The sequence below is a fragment of the Lactuca saligna genome, chromosome 5 (assembly GCF_052625555.1).
Source record: "Lactuca saligna cultivar CGN05327 chromosome 5, ASM5262555v1, whole genome shotgun sequence".
NCBI lineage: Eukaryota > Viridiplantae > Streptophyta > Magnoliopsida > Asterales > Asteraceae > Lactuca > Lactuca saligna.
Window position 1 is genome coordinate 36,466,754 of NC_136421.1, and position 15,226 is coordinate 36,481,979.

Here is a 15,226-nt window from a genome sequence, read left to right on the forward strand (position 1 = left end):
CTTCAATGTCTTTCAAATGGAATTCACTATCATGAGTAATGTGATTTAATTTCTCAACAACATTCCATGAAAATTTTCATTATCTATGAAAACACATTTCGCCATTATAGTTGATATAGTCGTCAATTTATTTATGAATCTCCCATGATATTGGCCAACTGATAGCATAAAGATGCATCCCAATAATGACTATTTTCATTTTAATAACTTAGAGTCAAAATCATATCACTTATAGAGTCAAAATCATATCACTTATAAGTTATCACTTTATTTTCTAAACAAGTTTGTTATTATTAGTCCCATGAAAGTATCAGAAAATTTTATTGGCAGTTTTCTAGTGGTTTAGACCGTGATTTAATTGATAACAGCTAAGCATGCCACTAAAAATGTGTACCTTAACTATGGAAAGAACTGAAGGGAAGTATTGTTGCATTTTTTTTATCAACTTACTACACACTCAACATATGTCTTTCGGGATAAGTGTAAATCCCTTTTGATTCCTCGATGTATTTATATTCCTATTGCATACTAGGCTTCACTGATATCTTTCATATCAAGGTGATGAGACAATAAGTGTTTTGATTTGTGCAACATATCAATGTTATTACTCACCAAGAGAATGTCATATCCATATAGTACGAGTATGATAAAGTTCCTCCTAGTGATGTTGAGGTATATACATTAATCTACTTGGTTCTTAATTTAGTCATTATTGCTCACACTTTGTCAAACAATAGATACCATTAACATGAAGACTATATAATGATTTCTTAAGCTATACACTAGATGTTCCTGACCCTTAGAAATAAAATAGGCCATGTATACATCTTTGAGTAAATCATATTTGAGGATAATCGTTAATGATCATAAGTTATGGCATTAGTATACATAATCGGGTCATTGTTCCTTTATTTAAATAAGTTATGTAATCTTCAAAAATTCATGGGTCGCCTATATTTAAAAAAAAAAAAATCTTATAGGCATATTAACTTTCATGGGTTTCAATGTCAAACATCATGACTGGGATCTTTTATGGTCTTTTACGGTGTTTCATTTGCCCCTGCATTTGAAAAGTCCTTTTATGAGGCATAACTTGAATCACCTAATAAACATTATTAATTTTCATGTTTCATATTCAACAATGATCTTGATGTGTATGTATAAACAATAATTATCCCTAAAATATTTTCCATCACTTGACAAGTTCCTCTTCTTTAGCCTCTTCCAACTCACGTAGCCCTCCCACTTTCTTCTCAATCTCCTCGATCAACTCCTCACGCCACAACTCTGATCTCGCCTTTTCTTCTATATCTTCTTGCTGTGTACCAAATGTACAACATATCATGCATGTTAAAATCAAAATCTAATGATGTTTAATGAAAAAAAATTACCTTTTCATACACCCAATGCCCAGTTCCATCTCCTCCATCTTTCCTATAATGTTCTGAATCATAATATGGATCCTGAAAAGCGTATTCCATGCTATTTAGAAAAATTTTGAATCCTAAATCATGGGGAAATATATGAACTTTCTTACCTTTGTCGAACCAAAGAAACAACATCCCCAAACAGTAAACATGATGTAGAATGTATCTGCAACAAGAATGGAGCATGAAGTAACATCATCGATCAATAACAAATGGATTGAATTTGACCAAGCGTGTTGTGGTTCTATGAGAGAAATTAACGAAGACTCACAAACGTTCTTAATGGATTGATCGCTGAGATGCCATATGGATTTGTGGGTGATGAGGTCTCTTTGGCCTTCCATGTGCTCAACTAAAACCGCCATTAATGTCAAATGTGGTAGAGCTTTCAATCTACTCTTGTTACTATCTTCACCAACTGAATGCTGTGTTCATATTGAACTTGCATCATGTTTTTTTTGGATGAATGGGAAAATAAAATAGTGTTTAATTTGAAGTCAAGTAAACGATCGACTTCATATAAGTATGGCATAAGTCTTGCCTTTTGAGAGATTACAAAAATATACTAGAGTTGGAAAGTATAAAATAATAACCTTACATGAATAGAATGAGAACATTCCATATATATATAAGCGTATATTCTGGAAATTTAATGAAAGAATGAAAAACCTCAACAAATGACAAGTAAAAAATAAGAAAATAAAAAAAAATAAAAAATAAAAAAAATAAAAAAAACCAAAATAAATCATTGTGACAAAATGAAGGAGAATAAGACATGTGGCAAAAAAAACATTCATTTATTAGAGATGAACCAAACAAACTATTTTGATACATTGATAATAATATGCTTTTGAGAATTAATTAGTTGATATTTGCATTAAAGACATTCATTAATCCATATCATATAAGGTACAAATACAATTGTAACAAGTTAATATATGCATATGATTGAACCTATGACCTATTTAATAGAAACATTTTGTTAGATACCTTATTAGCCAGACGGGCTAACCCAACTTATAATAAAATATATATTTTATACGTTAAAATCTTAAAATCACCTCCCATATACACTTTTATCTTTTCTAAAAAATCTATAGTAGTACCAACAATAGGTTGCAAAAACAGCAACAATTATTGACGTGTTCTACATTTTTTTTTTAATAATATTTCTATGAATATTATTTAACAGAAAGCTATTATCTTAAACTAAACCACTCATTGATTATTTTCAAAAGTTTTTATGTAACTAATTTATATATTTTCATTTTTAGAAAATATTTTTAAACTCCATCATTAAATTTGTAATTGTAATTTCTAAACATATACTATATATTTAAAAAGAAATGTTACTTAATAATGATATTTAATAAAAAGATATACATCAAAATACTTCAAAGTTAAAAATAATGTTTCACGTGTCTGCATATTATTATATTATTACGTAATAAACTGTAAAATAATTGTATGATTGTTATAAATTTAATATTTAACAATAAAAAAGAAATTTTTTTTTGAATCCGCAAATCTAAGTCTATTCCTACCTAAACTACCAAACTACTTCATGATATGAACCCAACCTTAATAAGGGAGGACAACAACGGATATCGCTAGGCAGCCAAGAGCTTTTAGTGATAAAGAAGAAAATTAAACAAATTAATTAGTCAAGATATATATTATTATGGAAAATATTAATAAAAGGGTTAGTTGTTGCAAAAAGAAAATGAGTGATGTTAAGAATGTTTAAAAAAAATCAAAATATTCATAATCAACAATCTTGCAATATTTTGAAGTTTAACGTCAAGAAGATGGGGTTCCCAAATTTGAAAATTATAACAACCCCATTATCAGAGGATTCATATTCGCCATGAATCGCAGGAAGATGAGTAGAAGATACTAACCAGATGTAAGCCATTGACGAATTTTGAGCCTGAAAACTGCCTGAGCTGAAAATCAAGAAACATGATTTTAAGTTCACTGTCATCAATTTATGTGCAGAATCTTACTAGAAAATCAACGGTAAAGTGGAAATGATTACTGGTTTTGAAAATGGATTCGAGCCCAATCTTGTTGTCTGCAAAGAGGGCTTATAATGGAGGTGAGGATTGATCATTTTGAAGCTCATAATTGTTTCTGCCATGGATGATGATAAGGAAACAGACCAACCTTCAAACCCTTCTGTTTTGTGTGTGCTGTTTTGTTGGGTGAAAAAGAGGATAAGGAGCCCATTTGTAACCACCCTTTCATTTCGTCTAATGCTCTATATAAAAAATTTACATTTCTGGTTTGGATTATCTTTAAGAACAGATTTCAATCAGGAAGGGTATGTAATTATGAATATTTTAAAAAGTAGAAACTAATTTAAAATATGCATTGAATTAAAATATGTTAAATACAATTTACCTTAATCATAAAATCTGTACATCATCTATTTTTATTGGAAAATGATTTAGTAGAATAATGAAATAATCAATTTTGTATTATCTTTATTATTTTTTAATTATTTGACATTAAATTTATATTGTTTAAAGAATATTATTTTGACAACTATTGAAGATCTAGCCGGTTTATCATGTGTCCTTAGAGCACATACTAGAAAATCTTTTATACTTATATGTGTATTCATTAAACAATATTAAACTTATATTTTCATACACAGTTCATCATGAAACTAACTTTTACACATATGTAGTCGCGTTCATCTTCTTCGGTCATCATCAATTTTCTCATATTTTCTCCGGCCAACACAGCTCCAAAAAAAGAAAGAAAATGTCATTTTACATGTTTGTTTCTTTTTTACACATTGCAGGGCGCACACTGTCATTCTTCTCCTTTTAAGTGAAAACGCTCCTACACATGAAAACGCGCCTACACATTTTACCATACGTAACTTCCTTCCTGTCGGTACTCACATATTTCCCCACCCCTCTCCGTCTCCGGTTACTTTATAAAACTAAGGTTAAGCATAGATAAGTTTGGGTCGGTTTTTGGGTAAACTTGAACCCAAACCAAGAAGTTTGATTTTTGGATTTAGAAGTCCATTGGGTTCAGTTTTCAATTTCTTTGGTTAGTTTTCGATTTCAACCCATGGGTTGATAGGTTTTAGGTTTTAGTTTCACCACATTGAGTTTTTAGTTTTTTCGATTCAAACTTAGTAAATAATATATAATAATAATAATAATAATAATATATTAAATGTAGTAACTCATGCTTAAGCACTAACTTATGTTTTTAGTTCTAGTTGAATAATATAATAACTATTAATAATATATTAAATTTATTAAATAAATTATATAATATGTGGGCCGGTTTCAGTTCTTTAGGCCAGTTTATGGTTTTGTTTTACATATTTGGTCGGTTTCAGTTTTATGGGTGGGTTTTAAAAGTCCAAACTGATTTTTTTGGTTTTAAACAATCGAAACCCAAAGCTGACTATGTGGGGTTAGGGATTTTTTCATTAGGGGTGAGCAAAATCGAAACTGAAAAAAAGAAACCAAACCCAAAGCTAACGGTTTGGGTTTGGTTTCTGTTTTTCGATTTCGATTTTGCCGTTTTTTGGTTTTCAGTTTCCATTTTGTTCACCCCAAGTGAAAAACTCCCTACCCCCACATCCTCCTCTCCCTTGTCTTCTTGAATAGTGCTCTACGAGTAACTACATTTGTTCAAGGTTGCAATTTTATTATTGGAATCCCAATTTAGATTTATTGGAGGTTCGAGTTGATTTTCTTTTAGATTTATTGGAGGTTCGAGTTAATTTTAGGTTTGAATGTGAGTTTGAATCGATTTTTTCTTAGGTTGAATCTCATTTCATATTAGCTACTTGGTGGTGGAGATGGGTGGTTGTGATGGCGAATTGTAAATTCCCAAAAACCATACTAAAATTTTTTTCATTTCTCAAAATACATTTCCATAAAACCCAGAAAGTAATTAATCATTTTTTTCAAAACATAGCCATAAAAATCAAAGTATCAATATCATCTCTCAAACATAAATCAACAGGATGATATGTACGATCACAGCTTCACCTTCTCTCAATCATCTGAAGTACCTAAAGCATTTAAATCCACAATTGCAAGCCAACGCTTAGTGAGTTCCCCAAAATAGCCAACACAACAATACACATACAATGCATGCACGTATGAGCCTACAATTTACTTGGACCTCCTTGCAAGGCCTACAGTGCACCTGGACCACTCTACTAAGCCTACAATCTAACTGGACCGCTCCCTTGGACCTACAATCTGCTTGGACCGACTCGCAAGGCCTACAGGTCACCCGGACCGCCTGGGTATTTTGGCCTACAATACAAAGCAAGATGGCCTCAACCTTACCACAATATGCTGACATAAGAAAACGAACAAACAAATAAACAATAGCCAATAATGCAAGTAATCATATCAGATCTACCAATCTAAGATATCACTACAACATACCAACATCCTACACACAAGGATACATACTATACTACAAAGTATAGTGAGAAAACTCACCTTGCAGTCTAACAAACAAACAACACAACTAACACAATCCAAGAATGGTTACTACGATTCACCTATACAATAATCAGGTACCAATTCTTAATCTATATCCGAAATACCTCAAATTGACTTAAAGCAAAACTTGGTCAAAAAGTCAAAGGTCAACAGTGAAATTCAACGATCAAAAGTCCCAGAGTTGGTCACCACATCGTGGCTAAGAATTTGCCACGCCGTGGTAACTTCACGACAAAACAGTGGCAAAGACTACTAAACGCCACGTCGTGGAGGCTAACCTTCTTGTCGTGTGTACTTTTCTGAGCAGCTGAATGCATTAAGCTATTAATCATTCAAGTTTCCTATCTATACTTTCCCGAAGGCTTTCTCTCACCTAATGAGTCATAAAAATTGGTTTTTCATAGACATGAACGTCCAATGCATGTCTTGAACTCCAACTAGGTAAAAAATGATGAAATTAAGTTCAAAGCTATTGGATTAGGTGTTTAAGTCAATAACTAAATTGGTATGTACTTGAATTAAAAGCAAAGTCCTTTTGCGTTGCACTCAAAACTAGTAATTGACATAATGAATTATGGAGAGGGAGGTTGTTTTATTGGTTTATTATATGATTAATAAATAGCAATAAATAATTTATCAATGTATTCTGAGATTCAAATATTAATTAGAAATAGTATTATTTAATTACTAATTAATCATAAATGAATTAGAATTAACTTTGGGATTAATTTGATTAAATAAATGTAACATTATGATGATAAGGTAGTTCTAATTTTAAACCTCTTGGTCCCTAAGTTCAATAAAGTGTGCAAAAGAGCCCTAGTGAAATTTTCGTAAATAATGCTTGAAGGAGTACGCATGTACGCTAAGCGTAGTAGGGCAAGCCCTAGTACGTTGGGCGTATATCTTGTACGCGGAACGCACTTGCCAAATATGGAAAATCTAATTTTTAGGGTTTAGCTCATATATAAACGCCAGTATAACCTCATTTCCCCTCTCCTCATCAACCACTTTCTCTTAGATCATTCTTGCAACCCTAATTTGCCTTGTGGAGCCATTCCAAGCTTAAGAGTGTGCGTTTTTGTGATTTGAAGAAGATGGAAGGAAGTAAAACTCACCTTTGAGGAGTGAAGCACTTTGGATTTGGGATTTGTACCTCATTGGCAACCTTTTAACTTATAAAGCTTGAAATTTATCCCTCTATAATATAGATATATAAGTTAGTGTTCTAATGATGCTTTTGGTCCCAAAATCTTAGATCTTGAGCATGGTATGTACTTGACCCATTAAGCTATCCTTTCAAACCCTAAGAGGGTTAGGTTTCGGTTGGAGCTGATATTCGGATTCGAGACTCATCAACTTTTGTCCAATTTGTAAGGTGAGCTTTCCTCACTGTACTTACAGGACGAAGGCACCAAGGCCGACCCATCTGTTTGATATCCTGCTATGCCTTAAGTCATAAAAATGGAGTCCTAATGGTGGGTTTTGTCCCATGCATGTTATGGAGAGTCTTAAGGCATTAAGATGTTGGGTTTTTATGGATTAAGAACTTATTGAGCATGCAAGGTCATAAAGTTGGAAACTTTATGACTTCTAATGACATTGTGACCTTGGATCTGTGAAGTGAAGTGACAGAAGGTCCTCCTCCAAGTAAGAATGGTGAATAAACTTTAATGGAGATTGAACAATTAGGTTTGGTAAAAGTGACTGAATTAAATGTTGATGATGTAAATAAAAAGATGTGGCGATCATGGTTTGAAAAAGAAAAGCATATTTTGGGATTTACCGTATTGAAAAACAAACCTCATTAGACATAATTTTAATGTTATGCAAATTGTAAAAAATATATTTGAGAACTTTTTTTACACTGTAATGGATGTCAAAAGGAAGACGAATGGCAATGTAGCAGCGAGAAGAGATATGAAGCTCTATTGTTCGAAGAGAAAAGGAGCCGAAGATAATCAAAGAGTGTACTACCTCTTGACAAGAATCAAGAGAAAGCCATATGTGAGTGGGTGGAGAAATTTTAAAGCCCCGATGGTTATGTTTCTAATTTGGGGAGGTGTGTTGATTTAACAGGGTGTAGAGTGTTCAGAATGAAAAGCCATGATTGTCATGTTTTTATGCAAATATTGATGCCAATTGCATTTCGTGAGATGTTACCAAAACATGTGTGGGAAGCATTAACAGATTTGAGTATTTTCTTCAAAACATTAACAACAACATCAATCAAAACAAAAGACATGGAAAGGATTGAAACCGAGATCCCAATAATTCTATGTAAATTAAGGACCATCTTTGTACCTGGTACTTTTAACTCCATGGAACATTTACCAGTACATTTGCCAAACGATGCAAAGATTGTTAGTCCCGTCCAATATCGGTGGATGTATCCATTTCAAAGGTTTGTATGTTACATCATAATGTATGATGCTATTTTTGTAAGCTAATTTAAACATTCTTTACAATAGATATATAAATCATTTGAAAAAGGATGTGAAAAATAAAGCTCGAGTGGAAGGGTCCCTGGTATTTTTAACTCCATGGAATATTTACCAGTACATTTGTCATATGAAGCTAAGATAGCCGGTCCCGTACAATATCGGTGGATGTATCCGTTTGAAAGGTTTGTATGTTACATCATAATGTATGTTGCTATTTTTCTAAGCTAATTTAAATATTGTTTACTATAGATATATAAATCAATTGAAAAAAGATGTGAAAAATAAAGCTCAAGTGGAAGGGTCCATTGTTAACGCGTACTTGCTTCGTGAAGAAGCAATATTTTGCTCTCATTATTTCGAGACTAGTGTCCCCACACGTAATAGAAAGTTGCCTTGAAATGATGATGGAGGAGGAGATGAGCAACCGGATGCTAACAACGAAATGTTAGATATATTTTTGTATCCTGATCTTCATTATGGAAGATTCAGGAATAGAATGTTCTCTAATGATGAAGTGCATGCTTCCCAAACTTTCATACTCCTTAATGAATATAAGATCAAACATTACATTAAGTAAGTAACATATACTTCACTTTTAATTATAATAATCATTTGTTGTGTATTTGCTATGAATAACATTTACATGCATGAGTTTTTTATTACATCATAGTAACTTTAAAAATGTTATTTAATGGTGATATCGAATATTTGAAGAAGATTTGAATGAACTTATTGGAGATATGGATGAATAGGAGCTTGCAACGGAAGTTAAGAAGAACTTTGTAGTATGGTTTCAAAACTATGTGGGTGTTATTTTTGTATTTTTTTTGAATTTTATTATTTTTTGTTATGGTTATAAGTAACTCTAATTAAGTGTTTTACCATTTTTGATATAGGCATATAAGATCCGGATAAAGAATAAGTATATATTAGCCCTTTCCAAAATGACATTCAAAAGAGTGAAATTATATAGTGTATAGTTTGACAATGGTTACAAATTTCACACAGATGGTCATGGTCTGAGCAAATCAACAATCAATAGCGGATTGTGTGTTAGAAGCCAAGGAGGTGATTATTGCGGTAAGGTAGAAGAAATTTTAGAAGTCGAGTACCATGGCTACCAAATTAAAACCACAGTTTTGTTTAAATGTCATTGGTGCAATCCAACACCTAACATAGGAGTTAAGGTTCACAAACAATATAACTTGATCGAGATAAACATCAAAAGAAAATACAACACGTTCGAGCCATTTGTTTTAGCCATGCAAGCCACTCAGGTGTGTTACATTCCTTACCAATGTTTGAAAACAAACAACTCGGACTGGTGGGATGTATTTAAAGTTAAATCTCATTGTTGGACTTATGAAAAGCATTCTCAGAAAGACGATGCTTTCCAAGAAAATGAAGTTGAATCAAATGAAATAATTATACCAATTACAGTCGATATAGACAATTATGATGATCACGACATGTCAAGCAACGGTTCAGATAATGAAAATAACATTTATGAAGAAGGTGAAATTCATGAGGACGACAATGATGCTGTAACGCTCGCAGATCCGGGCTAGTCAATTTAGAGGCAATAGGGGTCGAAAATGACTTTTCGACAAAATATTATTTAGAATAAATAATCTTAACCAAGTTGTAGAATATGTCACAAGGTTTTTGTACATATAAAGAACGCTGAAATCCGAGTTATAACGAAGAAGTTATGGCCCGCCGAAGTTTTACGGCAAAACCGACACGGAACCGAGAAACGTAAATAGTGAATTTACGATAGAAGACTTTTTAGCCTTAGAAATCTAAACAAAAGTCGTAGAATATGTTAAACTAAGAACATCGATAAAAAGAACGCCCAAATCTGATTTCGTATGAAGAAGTTATGATTTTTCTAAGATTCGGCTTAGCAGTGTACAACCCGAAACTCGAATTTTAGTTCGAGCGGTTTTTGGCTTACGCGACCTAAATGAGAGTTGAAGATCTCATTAATAGGAACTCAATGGTAAAAAGACAGACGAAAACGGACTCCGTATGAAGGAGTTATGAACTCTTCGCGGTCATTTAACAGTCTAAACGCCTCATACTGTTAAATTTGAGATCGGTCGAGAATTAGCCGACAGAGTCTAAACGAAAGTTGTAGATCTTGATTTTACCTACGCGTAGATATAATGAACGTCGAAAACGGAGCTCGTATGCGAAAGTTATGATTTTTCTAAGTTTGAAGGCTGATACGCGATAGGGGGTGACGTGGCACCACCAGAATTGGACACATGGCACCACCAGAAGGCCACCACATGGACCAACTCGACGAGTCCATCATATTTCACCCCTATAAATAGAGGTGCCGGGTTCCATTCATTCTCACACCTCCCAAACCTTCTTTCTCTCTCTAAACTCTCTCTCTAAGCCTCCCTAACCCCCTAAAGCCTAGGGTAACTCCCTAGCACGAGGCGGAAGCCCCGGAGCGCCCGACAGCTCCGAGAAAAGAGCCTTTCGGCTCGGGAAACGCTGCTCCAGCGAAGCCCAGTTTTGCGAAAAACCCGCTGTAAGTGAGCTACGCCTACGCTAGTTTTAATATAGCTTCTAATTAATTATAGTAACATTATTAGGACCTGAAAATAATTATTTGGGCTATTATTATGAGTTATATTGAGTGTTATTTAACGCTTATATAATAATAATAATAGTCAGACTATTAATTTGTCGCGGTTATCGTTAAACTAAACCCTAGTGGTATCGGTACTAGGTTTTATCGAAGGAGTATCGTTTTGAGAGTATCGAAGCGCTGTCCGAGTGCTGAGTCACCACCTATCAGGTGAGTGCATGGTCCCTTTCATCTTACACATAGATATGAAGTATTTTAATATAAATTACATGCTATGTGTACATATTGTCTGAATACTTGTTGTCTATGCTGGATGAATGATTTATACATGTTTTAAATGATTTAAACTGTATATGTATTTTATATCTACAAATATGTTGGGATAAAACATGGGTAGATGAAATAGTTGGTGAGTGATGAAATAAAATAATGAGAGATAGGTGATGATAGGAAGGTGATGATAGATAGGTGATTATGAATCAGTGATGTAGGATACTACAACCTTGTACGACAATTTGGAGATGTAGTCATCTACCAGAGTATAGATGGCAACCGCAGACTATTATAGACAACCCCGTGGAAACACCAGCAGGCTAGTAACCCGTAGGTGATGAATTACGAGTCCAGGCGATGTTGTGGCTACGTATTCATGCGATGATAGTCTAACCCATATTATGAATTACGAGTCCAGGCGATGTTGTGGCTACGTATTCATGCGATGATAGTCTAACCCATATTATGAATTACGAGTCTAGGCGATGTTGTGGCTACGTATTCATGCGATGATAGTCTAACCCATATTATGAATTACGAGTCCAGGCGATGTTGTGGCTACGTATTCATGCGATGATAGACTAACCCTTATCATGATTTACAAGTCCAGGTGATGTTTTGGCTGTGTAATCATGCGATGATACCCTAAATCTTGCTAGACACATATTGAGGGAGTAATCCCCGGAATAGTATTGTCTATGCAATATAGGCGATGATCCTTAGGTAAAGTTCATAGGAACAATCATATAAGGAAATACAATGTAAGGAGATGAGAAGTAAATATGATATAGGAGATGACCCTTGAGATAATATCTTTAGGGAAGACTAAAAGAAGATAATGGGGATGGGTAATTGGGTTGAGTGTTTGATTGTTTAAACATAATAACTATATTATTGTGGGTTGAAAACCCTATGTACTCACCAGGTTTCCCAACCTGACCCACTCAGTTTATGTATATTACAGGTGACGAAATGAAGTGACTTTACACTGAGAGATTTAAAGAGATGTAGATCACTAGTGTAAATAATTGTAAGTTCTGTTTATGCTTATGTTTCTGTATTAACGATGACATCCCAAACGTTTTAAGATGAATAAAAATACGTTTCTTCGAAAATGTTTTAATAACGTATTTATCGTGTTTTTCTGGGAACAAATTCCGCAACCTTTTTATAAAATGAAGTACTCTGATTTTTATAAAGCATAAACAAAATCGGTCTTTTCTGGCCGTGATTTTGGGGATGTCACAGATGCTATTCCTAACAGCGAGGGTAGTTATGAAGATATTACATCGAGAAATGAAGAAGAAGAGCAGGAAAAATATATTGGCTAGATGTTTTTGTTTCTTTATAAAAGGATGGTTACATTGTATAATTTTTAGTTTTTGCATGCGAATCGGTAGATGTGAAGTTATGTATCAATGTGTAACATCCCAAAAATACGGGCCAAAAATTTCGTTTTTAATTAAGCGATTTGAAAAAGCGTTTGTAACAAAATATCACACGATCATAATATTTGATAAAACATGTCTCGTGGCCGTAAACCAAAACATAAAACATGAAAATGTCTGAGTACAAAATCCCAGAATGACTCTTGGTGCGGAAATCAAAAGAGCGTGTGTGATGCGCCGCTACCGCGCCAGCTCCTTCCCCTTGACAGAAGAGGTACCTGAAACAACAACTGAAAACCGTAAGCATGAATCTTAGTGAGTTCCCCCACTGTACCACATACTATATAATCACATAGCATACATACAGCCAGACAATTATGGGGTGCCGACCTACCCGTGTCAAGCCATTCTGGGGTGCTGACTACCCATGTCAAGCCGTTATGGGGTGCTGATTACCCATGTCAAGCCGTTCTGGGGTGCTGACTACCCTTCGGTCCTAACAACCGAACCTTGGGGAATGCTCCCCTCCTACTACCACTAACACATATAACAGATCATACTGGCATATAAACATATCATTACATATTGTCAGACATAGCTGGGGTGCCTAACCTACCCTTCGGTCCTAACGACCGAACTCTACTACTATCACATATCATGCCATCATATAACGTATCAGGTAGTAGCAAACCTAGATGATATCACAAAGACAATCATCTAACATACACCTCCTACAGGTGGTCTGATATTGTGGTCGTAGACCCATCGCTACTGGAAGGTAACTCACCTCGAAAGTAGATGCTGAAGTATGCTTGCTAAGCGCCTGACTGCTGAATCGCAAATCCTCCTGCTATAAATCATAAACATAGGTTAGCCTCTCATACACACCCTTAGGTCAGATGACTGACCCACCCCTGGTCCAAGGTCAACTTCCAATTGACTGGACACGCCAGATCATGGCACCGAATCACTGAGTCCTTCTCCCACTAACCTGGTCCCACTCTACAAGTCCCTATTCCCACTCACTGAGTCACCCTTAACTCATTACTTGGGACGATTGAACCGACTCGCGACCCGACTCACCGAGTCCAGGAACAACTCACTGAGTTTGAAGAACAACTCGCCGAGTTTGAAGAACAACTCGCCGAGCTCCAGGCAATCTTCATAGGACTCGCCGAGTTGTTCATCCAACTTACCGAGTTTAAGGCCAACATCATAGAACTCGTCGAGTTCCACTTTGGAACTCGCCGAGTCCCTTGACCCATTTCCAAAATAGACCAAATCTGCGACATGCAACGCTTCAAAACCATAGATCTATGATCCTAGGGCATGCTTATCACGTAAAGTTGCAAACTTTACGTGCATGCATGCCCCTACAAGCTCCAAAAGGCAAATCCAAGCTTTTTATGAGTTCATACACTCAATGGGGACCTCAATCACTCCAACCATAGAAACTTTATACTTCTAATATGTCCATATTGCATAGATCTGAAGTCCTTTCGGGCCATTAAGCACAAACACAAGTAGTATGGTGTTTTAGGGCTTGAAAACCACCATTCTAGGGACAAAAGGGGATCTAAAGAACTAGTGATCAAGGTAGGGCATTTTCTACCTGAATGGAAGCCTCTTGCAGTGTAGATTCTGGATCTACCTCACCTCTTTGCACACCAAAACCTCTTTCTTCTTCTTCTATGCTCCAAATCTTCTTTACAAGGCCAAAATCACTCTCAAGAACAAAATTGGGCTAGGGTTTTGCTCTTCAGCTCTCTGGAAGTGTTAGGGAGAAAGGAGGCCGAGTTAGTGTGCTTCAATAGGGTGTTAATACTCGGGTTAGGGTTTTAGACCAAACAGGGCCTACTCGCCGAGTCCAAGGCTCAGTCCCCGTCTCTCAACTCACACCTACTCGGTGAGCTGGTCCTTCAACTCGCCGAGTCCAAGGCAAAAATGAATGAATTATGAATTTTAATTACAAGAAATACGTACCGGAAACTAGGTGCCACAAATTTCCCCCACTTATTTTAGACTTCGTCCTCGAAGTCTGCTGCTCGATCCTGAAATAGTCCGGGGTAGTGCTCCATCATCTCTTCCACCGGCTCCCAAGTCCACTCCAATCCCTTCCAATGTTGCCATTGCACCTTTACGAGTTCCACCCTATTGTTCCTAGGATCTTTCGACTTCCTGTCGAGGATCACCACATGCCATTCGATGTAATTCAGGCTGTCATCGACCTAAATATCCTCCAAAGGCACTATTGCCAAGTCATACATCAAACATTTCCGCAACAGAGAGACGTGGAAAGTGTTGTGGATCTGGCTGAGTTCGACTGACAGGTCCAACCTATATGCCACCTTGCCCACCCGGGCTACCACCCTGAATGGCATGATGTATCTTGGGCCCAGCTTACCTCGCTTTCTGAACCGGATGATGCCTTTCCATGGAGACACCTTCAGGAGAACCATATCCCCGACTTGGAATTCCAAGTCCGAACGATGCTTGTCGGCATAACTTTTATGCTGACTCTGTGCAGTCTGAAGCCTGCTCCGAACCTGCTGAATCTTCTCTATCGTCTGGAGCACCACTTCAGTACTTCCCATGA

The 15,226-nt window shown here is 35.6% G+C and overlaps 1 protein-coding gene across 1 annotated transcript; it reads right to left on the reverse strand.

The window, feature by feature from the left end:
* Positions 1–1,093: 1,093 nt before the first annotated feature.
* On the reverse strand, positions 1,094–3,654 carry PNSB4 (NDH dependent flow 6). Its single transcript, XM_078957430.1, has 6 exons — positions 3,466–3,654; positions 3,329–3,373; positions 1,699–1,852; positions 1,538–1,593; positions 1,392–1,463; positions 1,094–1,318 (listed from the first exon to the last, which is right to left on the reverse strand). The coding sequence occupies exons 1-6, from the start codon at positions 3,565–3,567 to the stop codon at positions 1,193–1,195; spliced, it is 555 nt and encodes a 184-aa protein (XP_078813556.1). The 5' UTR covers positions 3,568–3,654; the 3' UTR covers positions 1,094–1,192.
* Between the last annotated feature and the right edge of the window lie 11,572 nt (positions 3,655–15,226).

What these genes read in the sequence shown, in the direction of transcription:
- PNSB4 (XM_078957430.1), bottom strand. Translation starts at nt 3,567, where the DNA reads ATGGCAGAAACAATTATGAGCTTCAAAATGATCAATCCTCACCTCCAT. An exon ending in TCGTCAATGGCTTACATCTG is followed by an intron (nt 1,853 to 3,328) that starts GTTAGTATCTTC and finishes ATATGAACACAG; the next exon opens with CATTCAGTTGGTGAAGATAG. An exon ending in GTTTCTTTGGTTCGACAAAG is followed by an intron (nt 1,464 to 1,537) that starts GTAAGAAAGTTC and finishes TACGCTTTTCAG; the next exon opens with GATCCATATTATGATTCAGA.